Consider the following 14,535-nt stretch of genomic DNA (forward strand, 5'->3'; position numbering starts at 1 on the left):
GGACAGGAATTGCCCATTCGGGGAGCTTGGCTCTTGAGACAGGAATCTTGCCGATGCCCACAGCCGAATAAACCCCTTCCTTCTTTAACTCGGTGTCTGAGGAGTTTTGTCTGCGGCTCATCCTGCTACAGGATTATAGGTGTGAGCCATTGCACCCAGTGCACCCATAATGTTATCTACCAAACAGTATTCTTTTAAGTTGATTTGTTTTTTAAAACGTGATATTTACTTATGCCAGTTTTTTTTCAAGCTAATACATATTAAAATAAATATAGCACCACAATGGCCGGGCGCAGTGGCTCACGCCTGTAATCCCAGCACTTTGGGAGGCCGAGGCAGGTGGATCACGAGATCAGGAGATCAAGACCATCCTGGCTAACCCGGTGAAACCCCGTCTCTACCAAAAACACAAAAAATTAGCTGGGCATTGTGGCAGGCACCTGTAGTCCCAGCTACTCAGCAGGAGAATGGAGTGAACCCAGGAGGCGGAGGTTGCAGTGAGTCGAGATCGCACCACTGCACTCCAGCCTGGGCGACAGATAGAGGCTCCGTCTCAAAAAAAAAAAAAAAAAAAAAAAGCACCACAAAAATAGAACCCATTAATTCAAATATCACTCCCAAAAAACTCACAACTTGCTAGTGGCCAATAGTCTTAGGATAAATTCCTACTAGGAGTGAAGTGACTTAGGTACAGAGTAGAAGCAAAGAAAACCCTTTTAGGCTGGGCACGGTGGCTCATGCCTGTAATCCCAGTACTTTGAGAGGCCAAGGTGGGCAGACTGCTTGGGCCCCGGTGTTGGAGACCAGTCTGGCCAACATGGTGAAACCCCATCTCTACAAAAAATACAAAAATTAGCCAGGCATGGTGGTGTATGCCTGTAATCCCAGCTACTCGGGAGGCTGAGGTGGGAGGATGGTTTGAGCCTGGGGAGGCTGAAGCTGCAGTGAGCTGTGACTGCCCCACTATGCTCCAGCCTAGGAGACACACAGCAAGGCTCTGTCAAAAAAAACAAAAACAGCCGGGCGCGGTGGCTCACACCTGTAATCCCAGCACTTTGGGAGGCCGAGGCGGGCGGATCACAAGGTCAGGAGATCGAGACCACGGTGAAACCCCGTCTCTACTAAAAATACAAAAAACTAGCTGGGCGCAGTGGTGGGTGCCTGTAGTCCCAGCTATTCAGGAGGCTGAGGCAGGAGAATGGCAGGAACCCGGGAGGCGGAGCTTGCAGTGAGCCGAGATCGCGCCACTGCACTCCAGCCTGGGCGACAGAGCGAGACTCCGTCTCAAAAAAAAAAAAAAAAAAAAACACACAAAAACAAAAACAAAACCCATGTATACTACACACGATACCAGCCTTTCCTAAGCAGAGCTGATTGATTGGAGGGCCAGGAGGAGAGAAGTCTTAGCAAGTTCTTCACTTTATCTGAGCAGTAAAATGCTAGTTAAATTATATACAGTCTGGCCGGGCATGGCGGCCCACATCTATAATCCCAGCATTTTGGGAGGCCGAGGTGGGCGGATCACTTGAGTTTGGGAGTTCAAGACCAGCCTGGCCAATATGGCAAAACCCCATCTCTACTAAAAATACAAAAATTAGCTGGGCGTGGTGGCAGGCGCCTGTAATCCCAGCTACTAGGGGGGCTGAGGCAGGAGAATCACTTGAACCGAGCAGATGGAGGTTGCAGTGAGCCGAGATTGTGCCACTGCACTCCAGCTGGGCAAAAGAGTGAGACTCTGTCTCAAAAGAAAAAATATATATATATATGCTACAGTGCAGTGTGCATGCTTTTTGGGGTTTAGCAGTGTTAGATTCCTTAATCACCCTGACCATCAGTTTTCGTATCTGCAAAATGGGGGAAATAATAGATCCTACTACCCAGGGTAGGACTGGGAGCGCTGATGGTGAAACAATATGAATGCCTGAACATCATAAAGCTCTAGTTCAGAGTTTCTCAAACTCCTCTGAGTTTTCATTAAAAAATTTTTTTTTGGAGACGGAGTCTCACTCTGTCGCCCAGGGTGGAGTGCAGTGGCATGATCTCGGCTCATTGCAACCTCCGCCTCCCGGGTGCAAGCAATTATTCTGCCTTAGCCTCCCGAGTAGCTAGGACTACAGGCACACACCGCAAAGTCCAGCTAATTTTTTGTATTTTAGTAGAGATGGGGTTTCACCATGTTGCCCAGGCTGTTCTCGAACTCCTCCTGAACTCAGGCAATCTGCCCACCTCGGCCTCCCAAAGTGCTAGGATTACAGGTGTAAGCTACCACACCCAGCCAAAAAAATTTTATAGAGATGGGGTCTTTCTTGGCCGGGCATGGTGGCTCATGCCTGTAGTTCTAGCACTTTGGGAGGCCACGATGGGCGGACCACTTGAGGTCAGAAGTTCGAGAGCAGTCTGGCCAACGTGGGTGAAACCCCGTCTGTACTAAAAACACTAAAATTAGCTGGGCGTGGTGGCACACGCCTGTAGTCCCAGCTACTCAGGAGGCTGAGGTGGGAGAATTGCTTCAACTCAGGAGGTTGAGGTTGCAGTGAGCCAAGATCACCTCATTGCACTCCAGCCTGGGCGACAGAGTGAGACTCTGTCTCAAAAAAAAAAAAAAAAAGATAGGGTTTTTCTCTGTCACTCAGAGTGGGGTGCAGTGTCACGACCATACCTCACCATAGCCTTGAACTCCTGAGCTCAGGCCATCCTTCTGCCTCAGCCTCCTGAGTAGGAGGGGCTACAGGTGCACACTACTGTGCCTGGCTAATTTAAAAACTTTTTTTTTGTAGAGATAGGGTCTCCTAATCTGCCCAGGATGGTCTTGAACTCCTGGCTTCAAACCATCCTCCCACCTCAGCCTCCCAAAGTGCTGGGACTATAGGCATGAGCCACTATGCCCAGCCTCCTCTGAGTTTTGGAAGGGTGTTTGTTACATAGCTTCCCAGTCCGTGCATAGACCCGACGGAATCATATCTCCAGGGAAGGAATTAGGGAATCTTTGCAACACTGTCCACTGAGTCTCAGGATCTGATGAGTTCCGAAACATAAATCAGGGTTAAGCAACCACAATTAACACTTCGGAGTGCCATGTGGAAGCTGCCATAAGATGATGGATGTGGAAGTTAAGGGACATTGACTACCCTTGCACTCATTAATTCAACGTTCACTGCATGCTCCACCCTGTTAGGTGCTGGGGCCACAGACAGAATAAAGGAGACTCAGGCTGCCCTTAAAGACTCCCCTAGCTGGCTCCTCATCCTTGGCTCCTCATCTGCAAAATTAGATGGGTGGCGCGATGCCCAAAGGAATTGCTCCTTAGGCTGCTGAGGGGCTACAGGGTTGGGCAGCGAAGCTGTCTGTCTTGTGGGCTCTGGCCCTGTGAGGTCTAGCAGTACAAGGTCCCAGCAAGCTGCCTGACCTCACGGGGCCCAACCCTGACTCCTACCCAGTTAATCTCCTCTCAGGGCCAGAGGTCAGGCTCTCCCTATGAAGTGGATCCTACTATTCCCATTTTACAGATTAGAAAACAAAGCCTCAGCGGAGAGAGAGGTCACACTTCACCCCATCCCCGAAAGGCGTCCAGGACCTGGTCCCCTACCTCCAGCTACGGCAGAAGGGGCCAGATATCTCGCAAGACCCGGGTAGCGAGTCGGACTCCAGACGACTCGGGGTCTCTCTCTGCCGGGCCCAGCTGGTTCCTGAGCAGTCGGAGCCGCAGCTGCCTCCCCGAGCCCGAGTCCCTCCCTCCGGGTCCGGCCTAGCCCGCCTGACTCCCATGCTGAGCACCTCCACAGCCCGTCGCCCTGACAACTAGTACGCCCATGAGCCTTCGCGGCGCCGGTGCTTTAGGGGACGCTCCCCAGTGCCCCCCGCGACCGACAGAGAGAACTACGTTGCCCCTCAGCCCGTGAGGCCCGAGTGGTGGAAACCCTCTCCATCATTCTCCGCCCCCGAGACACCAGCCCCCTCCATGACGTCTTCAACCGCGCGCCCGACGTCGGCGGAGACGGCCATAGACACTGGCGGCTAGAGGGGCCCGGACTTGCCCTCCCAGTCCTTACTTCCGTCGGAAGTGCCTTCCTGCCGCAGGCGCCCTTTCTCTGCTGCACGCTCGGGCTCCTGGGCCCCGTTCCCCGGTTCCTGGGGCGCGAGTATGACCACAATGGCGGCAGCCACCCTGCTGCGCGCGACGCCCCACTTCAGCGGTGAGGAGTCGGGGAGGGCGATGGCGGCCCAGGAACACTTTGGGGGTGTGGTAGGTGGCTGGGTTCGGTCTGACCCCTGCCCTGCCTGACTTCCAAGCTTCGGTCCCGGCAGGTCTCGCCACCGGCCGGACCTTCCTGCTGCAGGGTCTGTTGCGGCCGCTGAAGACTCCGGCATTGCCTCTCTTGTGCCGCGGCCTGGCCGTGGAGGCCAAGAAGACTTACGTGCGCGACAAGCCACATGTGAATGTGGGTACCATCGGCCATGTGGACCACGGCAAGACCACGCTGACTGCAGCCATCACGAAGAGTGAGTGGGGTTGGGGCGTCCAGTAGCGCCTTATCTACTGATGGGACCTGGAGCCAGGGGGGCAAGGCTAGCAGAGTGTCTGCTGGAGGTGTTTACTGTGGCTCCAAGAGCAGAGGCTGTACCCCAAAGAAGTCACAGGGCAGACCCTAAAGGCCCCCTAACATTCTTTCTGACCCACAGTTATCTCTGCTGGAAGAGTTAGAGATTGGAGGAGGTTATGTATTTAGGTGGGAGGGCTCAGGGGCGTGGTCTAAGCTCTGCCTCTAGCACTGCAACTTTAGCTGAGAGGTGTGTTCTCTTTCTCCTTTAGTTCTAGCCGAGGGAGGTGGGGCTAAATTCAAGAAGTATGAGGAGATTGACAATGCCCCGGAGGAGCGAGCTCGGGGTATCACCATCAATGCGGCCCATGTGGAGTATAGCACTGCCGCCCGCCACTACGCCCACACAGACTGCCCGGGTCATGCAGATTATGTTAAGGTGAGGGTTGCTGGGACACTGGAGACAGGGCCAGAAGCTGCCTCTTGTCAGGATAAATGTTAGGCTTGTGGGGAGGAGATTAAAATATTCAGTGTTTGGATATGAGATGGCAGGTTTGTGGCCATGGCCACTCAGAATGGGTGGTGAGGAGATGATAGAGAAAGGTGGGCCTGAGATTCTAACTGCTACACTTGCCTATATGGATGTGGACTGAAAAGCTCGTTGAACTTGGCTGTTTCCTCTCCTCCTCCTCCCCAGAATATGATCACAGGCACTGCACCCCTCGACGGCTGCATCCTGGTTGTAGCAGCCAATGATGGCCCCATGCCCCAGACCCGAGAGCACTTATTACTGGCCAGACAGGTACTCAGAGCCTGGGTAAAGGTGCAGAGGGGAAGAGTGGGGAGTTGGGCCCCTCTGGATACTGTCCCTGTCTCTCTGCTGTCTACAGATTGGGGTGGAGCATGTGGTGGTGTATGTGAACAAGGCTGATGCTGTCCAGGACTCTGAGATGGTGGAGCTGGTGGAGCTGGAGATCCGGGAGCTGCTCACCGAGTTTGGCTATAAAGGGGAGGCGACCCCAGTCATCGTAGGCTCTGCTCTCTGTGCCCTTGAGGTGAAGGCCGGGTCAGGCAGGGTGGCTGCTGCAGAGGGTGGGGCTAGATGGGCACCCAGAGCTCTGCTTTGTGTCTGGGAAGTGGCTCTTGATAATCGAGGGGAGTAGAATGGGGATTTCAGAGTCCTGTTGCTTCCCCTCAACAGGGTCGGGACCCTGAATTAGGCCTGAAGTCTGTGCAGAAGCTACTGGATGCTGTGGACACTTACATCCCAGTGCCCACCCGGGACCTGGAGAAGCCTTTCCTGCTGCCTGTAGAGGGGGTGTTCTCCGTCCCTGGTGAGGACTCTGCCTGTTCCCACGCACTCTCTCTAGCAGCAGCCTAGCTCGGGGTCCCTGATGTCCTGTCTTATTCCCTCTCAGGCCGTGGCACTGTGGTGACAGGTACGCTAGAGCGTGGCATTTTAAAGAAGGGAGACGAGTGTGAGCTCCTAGGACACAGCAAGAACATCCGCACTGTGGTGACAGGTACGGGAAGCCAGCCTGGGGACCAGGGGCTGACTGCAGGATGGCCTTACCCCGGCAGATCCCTTGTACCTTCCCTCCATCTTACACTCGCCTTCCTTCTCCCCACTCCTTTTCCCCTTTCCTCCTAGGCATTGAGATGTTCCACAAGAACCTGGAGAGGGCCGAGGCCGGAGATAACCTCGGGGCCCTGGTTCGAGGCTTGAAGCGGGAGGACTTGCGGCGGGGCCTGGTCATGGTCAAGCCGGGTTCCATCAAGCCCCACCAGAAGGTGGAGGCCCAGGTGAGGGCTCCAGGTGACGGTGGGCAGGGCTGAGCCAAGCTGTCCCCAGCATTCCAGCCGAGCCCATCTCACCCTCATTGTTCACTCTCCTCCAGGTTTACATCCTCAGCAAGGAGGAAGGTGGCCGCCACAAGCCCTTTGTGTCCCACTTCATGCCTATCATGTTCTCCCTGACTTGGGACATGGCCTGTCGGGTTATCCTGCCCCCAGAGAAGGTACGGTGGGTGGGAGAAATGTAGGGTGGAGGGAGCACTTTTTATATCACCTTTGCTTCACTCATAGTTCCAAAGACACACTGTGACAACCCAAGTGACTTTATTTCCTTAGGTGGAAAGGGGCTGCTTGTCGCTGCTAGCCAACAGAAGGGGCATGGCCCATGGACTTAGGGGCGGGAGTCCTCATCCAGCGTGCCCTAAGCTGAAGCAGGTTAAAAGCTTAGCTCTGCCAGCATGTACCCACAGAAAGATTTCCTAGAAAAAGTCTCTTCTTTCTGAGAGTTTCACTATGTATGAAAGCTTAGGAAGTCCTGTGACCAAGAAACCTTCATAACCCACAACTTCTAGACATTTTTTCCTCAAGAACATACCTTAGGAACACTCATCACTGGTCTCTTTCATGTTTTCCTGTCTCAATATGCTGTTTGCATCTGCCTGACAGCCTGGGATGGATGACACTGTCCCCAGGCAGAACCATTCCCCTGCTGCATTCTCCCATGACTCTTAACCTCCGAGGTACCCAAAAAAAACTTAAGGAATGAAGGCATCCTGGAGGCCACGCATGATCCTTCTCTTCCTACTCTAGGAGCTTGCCATGCCCGGGGAGGACCTGAAGTTCAACCTAATCTTGCGGCAGCCAATGATCTTGGAGAAAGGCCAGCGTTTCACCCTGCGAGATGGCAACCGGACTATCGGCACCGGTCTAGTCACCGACACGCTGGCCATGACTGAGGAGGAGAAGAACATCAAGTGGGGTTGAGTGCAGACCTCTGCTCAGCTTCCCTTGCGTGTAAGGCCTGTTCTAGCTAGGGCTCCCTCCTGCTTCCAGTGCCCTCTCATGACACAGGCTGCAACCCAGCAGAGGGCAGCTAGGTGGACATTTCTCCTGGTTGGAAGGGTCGGCCTGCCTGACTGGGGAGGTCAGTAAACTTCTGTGAATAGTAAGCCAGCCTGAGTCCTGTGTCCTTTGTGTGAATTGGAGAGGATAGGAGAGGACAAAAAGGGTGTTGAACCCCAGACAGATGGGGAGCTTGTGAGATCCCAGAGCAATTTTAATGGAGAAATCAAGTCCAGTGAGCTTAGGGATTGCCTAGACACAGTAGGATACTGTTGAATAGCCTCCTGGGAAATACTGGGAAAGAACGTTCTATCGCTCTGGAGCCAGCATGGCCTCAGCTCAGGTGCCAAACCCACCTTGTTTCCTCGGAATACTAAGTGAATGTCTAGCGTCCATTCACGTTCTGTGGGAATGGGGACCGGACAGGCATATCTCAGATGCTCTAGGTTTGCTTCCAGACCACCACAATAAAGCAGGTCACAAATTTTTTCGTTTCTCAGTGAAGTTATGTTTATATTACAGTTGACTCATGAACAATGCAGGGCTTAGGGGTGCCAGCCCCCCTCCATGTAGCCACAAATCTACATATAATTTGTTTTTGAGATGGGGCCAGCTTTGCACAGTGGCAGTATCATAGCCAATGACTCCATGACTTGAAATATAATTAGCATTGGCAATTTTTGACGGTCTCTATGGGGAAGCTGAACAAAGGGAAAAAAGGAAATACAGGGTCTCACTGTCACCCAGGCTGGGTGTGCAGTGGCACCATCCTAGCTCATTGCAGCCTCAGACTCCTGGGCTCAACCTTGGTCTTCCAAACTGCTGGGATTAGAGGTGTAAACTACCGTGTCCAGCTCCTCACATACAACTTGACTCCCCCAAAACATAACTAGTAACCTGCTGCCAGCCAGAAGCCTCACTGATAGCATGCAAAAGCATACTTTATGTGTTTGTTATATGTATTATACACCGTATTCTTCAAACTAGAGAAAGTGTTAAGAAAATCATAAGGAAAATATATTCCCTATCAAGTGGAAGTGGATCATCATAAAGGCCCTCATTGCTTCACGTTTCTTAGGAGGAGGCCAAAGGGAGATAGGCAGACTCGGTGTAACCTGTATTTGAAAAAATTCACATGTAAGTGGACCTGTGCAGTTTGAACCCCAATCACTCAAGGGTCAACTGTACACTATATTAAATGTGTAATGTCTAAGAAAACTTTATTTAAAAATACTTGAGCCAAGGCTGGGCACGGTGGCTCACGCCTGTAATCCTAGCACTTTGCGAGGCCAAGGCGGGCAGATCACCTGAGGTCAGGAGTTTGAGACCAGCCTGGCCAACATAGTGAAACCCTGTCTCTAATAAAAATACAAAAAAATAAGCCGGGCATGCTGGCAGGTGCCTGTAATCCCAGCCATTTGGGAAGCTGAGGCAGGAGAATCGCTTGAACTTGGGAGGTGGAGGTTGCAGTGAGCCAAGATCGCACCATCGCACTCCAGCCTAGGCAACAAGAGCAAAACTCCATCTCAAAAAAAAAAAAAAAAAAAAAACACAAAAACTTGAGCTGAGATTGCGCCATTGCACTCCAGCCTGGGTGACAGAGTGAGACTTGTCTCAAAAAAAAAGAAAGAAGCTTTTAACCAGGAAGCTGAGGCGGGCAGATCATGAGGTCAGGAGATTGAGCCCATCCTGGCCAATATGGTGAAACCCCCTCTCTACTAAAAATACAAAAAAATTAGCTGGGTGTGGTGGAACATGGCTGTAGTCTCAGCTACTCAGGAGGCTGAGGCAGGAGAATCACTTGAACCCGGGAGGTAGAGGTTGCAGTGAGCCGAGATCGCACCACTGCACTCCAGCCTGGCGACAAGGTGAGACTCTGTCTCAAAAAAAGAAAAAATAAAAAAATAAAGAAAAGAGGCCACGTGTGGTGCCTCACACCTATAATCCCAGCATTTTGGAGGCCAAGAGTTTCTGAGCAGCCAGGGCAACATGGCAAAACCCCATCTCTACTAAAATATAAAAATTAGCCAGGCAGGCTGGGCACGGTGGCTCACGCTTGCAACCCCAGCACTTTGGGAGGCCGAGGCGGGCAGATCACCTGAGGTCAGGAGTTTGAGACCAGCCTGACCATTATGGTGAAACCCCATCTCTACTAAAAGTAAAGAAAATTAGCCGGGTGTGGTGGCGGGCGCCTGTAATCCCAGCTACTTGGGAGGCTGAGGCAGGAGAATCACTTGAACCTGGGAGGCAGAGGTTGCAGTGAGCCAAGATCACAGCATTGCAGTCCAGACTGGGAACAGAGTAAGACTCGTCTCAAAAAACAAACGAACAAATACTAGCTAGGCATGGTGGCTTGCACTTGTAGTCCCAGCTACTCAGGAGGCTGAGGCACAAGAATCACTTGAAGCCGAGATGCAGAGGATGCAGTGAGCCAAGATCGTGCCACTGCACTCCAGCCTGGGCAATAGAATGAGACTCTGTCTCAAAAGAAAAGAAAAAGGCCGGTCGTGGTGGCTTATGCCTGTAATCCCAGCACTTTGGGAGGCTGAGGCGGGTGGATCATGAGGTGGGGGGAGTTCAAGACCAGCCTGGCCAACATGGTGAAACCCCATCTCTACTAAAAATAAAATTAGCCGGGTGTGGTGGCGGGCGCCTGTAATCCCAGCTACTTGGGAGGTTGAGGCAGGAGAATCACTTGAACCCGGGAGGCAGAGGTTGCAGTGAGCCAAGATTGTGCCACTGCACTCCAGCCTGGGTGACAGAGTGAGACTCCATGTCAAAAAAAAAAAGGGCTGGGCACGGTGGCTCAAGCCTGTAATCCCAGCACTTTGGGAGGCCGAGACGGGCGGATCACGAGGTCAGGAGATTGAGACCATCCTGGCTAACACGGTGAAACCCCATCTCTACTAAAAAATACAAAAAACTAGCCGGGCGAGGTGGCGGGCGTCTGTAGTCCCAGCTACTCAGGAGGCTGAGGCAGGAGAATGGCGTAAACCCGGAAGGCGGAGCTTGCAGTGAGCTGAGATCTGGCCACAGCACTCCAGCCTGGGTGACAGAGCGAGGCTCTGTCTCAAAAAAAAAAAAAAAAAAGGAAAGAAAAAATAAATTATAAAAAAGAATAAAGAAAATGACCACTTCTCTAATATGCAGGGAATAAACTATGAGTGGATTTTCAAAAACTTGGGAGTGATGACTGGCAAGGATGCCAACACCAAGTAAAGCAAGGCTCGGCAAAGGTTAACAGGCACCCCTATCACAAATGCATCCTGACAAATGAATATACACCCAGGATGGCTAAGATCAGCTCCCAGAAGGGAGGGGCTCTTGGGCCCAACTTAAGAGCTGTTTTGAGAAAATGCAAAACCTGATCTTTGACTCCAGAACAGAGGCAAACTAAGTGAAGCGGGTGAGAGCAGAGGAAGAGGGAAGAACTTTGCAAAAAGAACTGTCCAATGACAGGGCAGATTTGTCTTCTCCTCAGTGCTCAAGGCAAGGCTGCCAAGAGCTGCCAAGGGGAATTTCTGGCTGGCTGAAGGCTAAGTTCCCTTCCAACTTTTGAGATTTCTGCTCAAAGATGGTAAACATACAGTAGTCTCTGCCCTTATCCCTGGTTTCAGTTATCCACTGTCAACCTGGTCTGATTATTTCTGGAATTTTTTTTTTTTTTTTTTTTTTTTTTTGAGACGGAGTCTTGCTCTGTCACCCAGGCTGGAGTGCAGTGGCCGGATCTCAGCTCACTGCAAGCTCCGCCTCCCGGGTTTACGCCATTCTCCTGCCTCAGCCTCCCGAGTAGCTGGGACTACAGGCGCCCGCCACCTCGCCCGGCTATTTTTTTGTATTTTTTAGTAGAGACGGGGTTTCACCGTGTTAGCCGGGATCGTCTCTCGATCTCCTGACCTCGTGATCCGCCCGTCTCGGCCTCCCAAAGTGCTGGGATTACAGGCTTGAGCCACCGCGCCCGGCCTTTTTTTTTTTTTTTTGAGACAGTCTCACTCTGTCACCCAGGCTGGAGTACAGTGGCAGGATCCTGGCCCACTGCAACCTCTACATCCTGGGTTTGAGTGATTCTCCTGCCTCAGCCTCCAAGTAGCTGAGATTACAGGCACCACCACCATGCCCAGCTAGCTTTTTATTTCTAGTAGAGATGGCATCTCACCATGTTGGCCAAGCTGATCTCAAACTCCTGACCTCAAATAATATACCTTCATCGGCTTCCCAAAGTATGGGATTACAGGGGAACCACTGCACCCATCTGGACTTTTTTTTTTTTTTTCTGAGACAGAGTCTCGCTCTGTCACCAGGCTGGAGTGCAGCGGCACAATCTCTGCTCACTGCAGCCTCAAGCCATTCTCCTGCCTCAGCCTCCCAAGTAGCTGGGACCACAGGGACGTGCCACGATGCCCAGCTAATTTTTGTATTTTTAGTAGAGACAGGGTTTCACCATGTTGGCCAGGATACTCTCGATCTCTTGACCTCATGAACCACCCACCTCGGCCTCCCAAAGTGCTGGGATTACAGGTGTTAGCCACCGCGCCCGGCCTGGAATTTTCTATTTAACAGTTCAGATTTTAAGTTGAGCACCATTCTGAGTAGTATGATGAAATCTTTTGCCATCCTGCTCCATCCATCCTGTCAGGACGTGAACCATCCCTTTGCCTGTTAGTCACTTTAGCAGCCGTGCTGGTTATCAGACTGATCATTACCAGACTGATAGTTACAGCACTGCAATGATTTGTGTTCAAGTAACCCTTATTTACTCAGTGATGGCCCTGAAGCACAAGAGTATTGTGCCTAATTTAGAAACTAAACCTCATCATAGAAATAGGAAAAAACATAGTATACATAAGGTTTGGTACTGGCCGGGCGCGGTGGCTCAAGCCTGTAATCCCAGCACTTTGGGAGGCCGAGACGGGCGGATCACGAGGTTAGGAGATCGAGACCATCCTGGCTAATACAGTGAAACCCCGTCTCTACTAAAAAAAAAATACAAAAAACTAGCCGGGCGAAGTGGCGGGCGCCTGTAGTCCCAGCTACTCGGGAGGCTGAGGCAGGAGAATGGCGCGAACCCGGGAGGCGGAGCTTGCAGTGAGCTGAGATCCGGCCACTGCACTCCAGCCTGGGTGACAAAGCGAGACTCTGTCTCAACAAAAAAAAAAAAAAAAAAAAAAAGGTTTGGTACTATAGGCATCCACTGGGGAGCTCAGATCACATCCCCCACAGATACGGGTGGAGTGCTATACAATCTGCAGTCCTTCCAGAAAGCATCAAAATGACTACTCAGCTGGGCGTGGTGGCTCACACCTGTAATCCCCAGCACTTTGGGAGGCCAAGGCAGAACTGCTTGAGCCCAGGAGTTCAAGACCAGCCTGGCCAACATAATGAGACTCCGTCTCTTAAAAAAAAAAAAAAAAAAAAGGCCGGGCGCAGTGGCTCAAGCCTGTAATCCCAGCACTTTGGGAGGCCGAGACGGGCGGATCACGAGGTCGGGAGATCGAGACCATCCTGGTTAACACGGTGAAACCCCGTCTCTACTAAAAAATACAAAAAACTAGCCGGGCGAGGTGGCGGGCGCCTGTAGTCCCAGCTACTCGGGAGGCTGAGGCAGGAGAATGGCGTGAACCCGGGAGGCGGAGCTTGCAGTGAGCTGAGATCCGGCCACAGCACTCCAGCCTGGGTGACAGAGCAAGACTCCGTCTCAAAAAAAAAAAAAAGATTATTAATACTTGTCATATTTCACAGTAGATACCCGTCTCTCCATCTGCACTTCAAACATCCTGAGCCCAGCTGAAGCCTTGCAGCTCCTGCACCACCTCACATCCACCTGCTGAGTGCTCTTGGGACTCCAACTCTGCCCATTTTTAGCATCCAAGTGGCTACCACATAAAATCCTTTTTTTTTTTTTTAACCTCTTTAATAACCTTTTCTCCTCCCCACCATGCACACCTATTACCAAGTTCCAAATCTGCATACGCTGGGATTCTTCCCCAATACTGTAGCCTTCACTCTTCCTGTCCTGGTCTTAGCCAGCTTTCTCTGGCTTTGGTGACAGCTGAAACACCCCAGTCTACCACCGAGCACCAGCTACTTCCTTAAAATCCTAGAAAGGTGAAATCACCTCCATTTTATAGACAAGGAAACCAAGGTCAGGTTTCCGAGAAAATTCCCAACCTCCTTGAAAAACTACCTCCTCTGGAGCCTGATGTCATTTCCACATCCCATGCTTCAATCTTTCTGTCCCACCCATAACGCCTAATTTCGCTCCTGCTCCCCAGTAAGCCCAGTTCCCAACCCATCCTTTCCCCTTTTCTCCCACTAACAGCTTCACCTTTACAGCTCTCATCCACAATGTCAGCTGCGCATCCATCAGGACTTTAATTACCATAAACATTCACCCTTCAACATAAAGAGGTGTATGTAATTCATGAGATACTCCTATAAGAAATGAAACTTTAAATCACACCTTGAGATGAGGCCAAGTTAGAAAATAGTCACTAGACAGCTGGGTGAGCTATCTACGTAGCAGTTCCAGAGCGAGTCAGGGACAGCACCCTCAGGAACTGGGAAACTGCACAATCCCATCCTGGGAAGGGGACTCCCATCTCACATGCCATCCGGTCATCCAGAACCTCAGTCATCAACTACGTAACTTCACAACATCAAGTCTGGAACCCACCTTCAAATCAATGGCACAAGACCCTGATCTGGCTCCCCATCATCCTAGATTTCAAAAACTGACCACCATTTTTTGAGTCTTGCTCTGTCACCAGGCTGGAGTGCAATGGAGTGATCTCAGCTCACTGCAACCTCCACCTCCCGGGTTCAAGTGACTTTACTGCCTCAGCCTTCCAAGCAGCTGGGATTACAGGGATGTCCCACCAAGCCTGGCTAATTTTTGTATTTTTAGTAGAGATGGGGTTTCACCAAGTTGGCCAGGATGGTCTCTATCTCATATTGACCTGGTGATCTGCCCGCCTCGGCCTCCCAAAGTGCTGAGATCACAGGTGTGAGCCACCATGGCCGGCCACTGGACACGATTTTTACATGGAAGGAACAGGTGACAATGAGCACCTACCAATGCCACAAAAGACTGACAGCTGTCACCCCACTCTAGTCTCCAAAGAGGAAACTCCAGGCAGGTTAA

The 14,535-nt window shown here is 51.5% G+C and overlaps 1 protein-coding gene across 1 annotated transcript; it reads left to right on the plus strand.

The window, feature by feature from the left end:
* The first annotated feature begins 4,062 nt into the window (after positions 1-4,062).
* On the plus strand, positions 4,063-7,881 carry TUFM (Tu translation elongation factor, mitochondrial). Its single transcript, XM_005591551.5, has 10 exons — positions 4,063-4,193; positions 4,306-4,500; positions 4,811-4,977; positions 5,236-5,340; positions 5,429-5,593; positions 5,740-5,872; positions 5,957-6,061; positions 6,190-6,341; positions 6,437-6,556; positions 7,143-7,881. The coding sequence occupies exons 1-10, from the start codon at positions 4,142-4,144 to the stop codon at positions 7,314-7,316; spliced, it is 1,368 nt and encodes a 455-aa protein (XP_005591608.3). The 5' UTR covers positions 4,063-4,141; the 3' UTR covers positions 7,317-7,881.
* The last annotated feature ends 6,654 nt before the right edge of the window (positions 7,882-14,535 follow it).

This window comes from Macaca fascicularis, chromosome 20 (assembly GCF_037993035.2).
Source record: "Macaca fascicularis isolate 582-1 chromosome 20, T2T-MFA8v1.1".
NCBI classification, from domain to species: domain Eukaryota; kingdom Metazoa; phylum Chordata; class Mammalia; order Primates; family Cercopithecidae; genus Macaca; species Macaca fascicularis.

Bases quoted from the DNA above. Each gene is read 5' to 3' on its own strand.
- TUFM (XM_005591551.5), top strand. From the start codon at position 4,142: ATGACCACAATGGCGGCAGCCACCCTGCTGCGCGCGACGCCCCACTTC. The intron at 4,194-4,305 runs GTGAGGAGTCGG...CGGTCCCGGCAG, and splicing joins CGCGACGCCCCACTTCAGCG to GTCTCGCCACCGGCCGGACC. The intron at 5,341-5,428 runs GTACTCAGAGCC...TGCTGTCTACAG, and splicing joins ACTTATTACTGGCCAGACAG to ATTGGGGTGGAGCATGTGGT.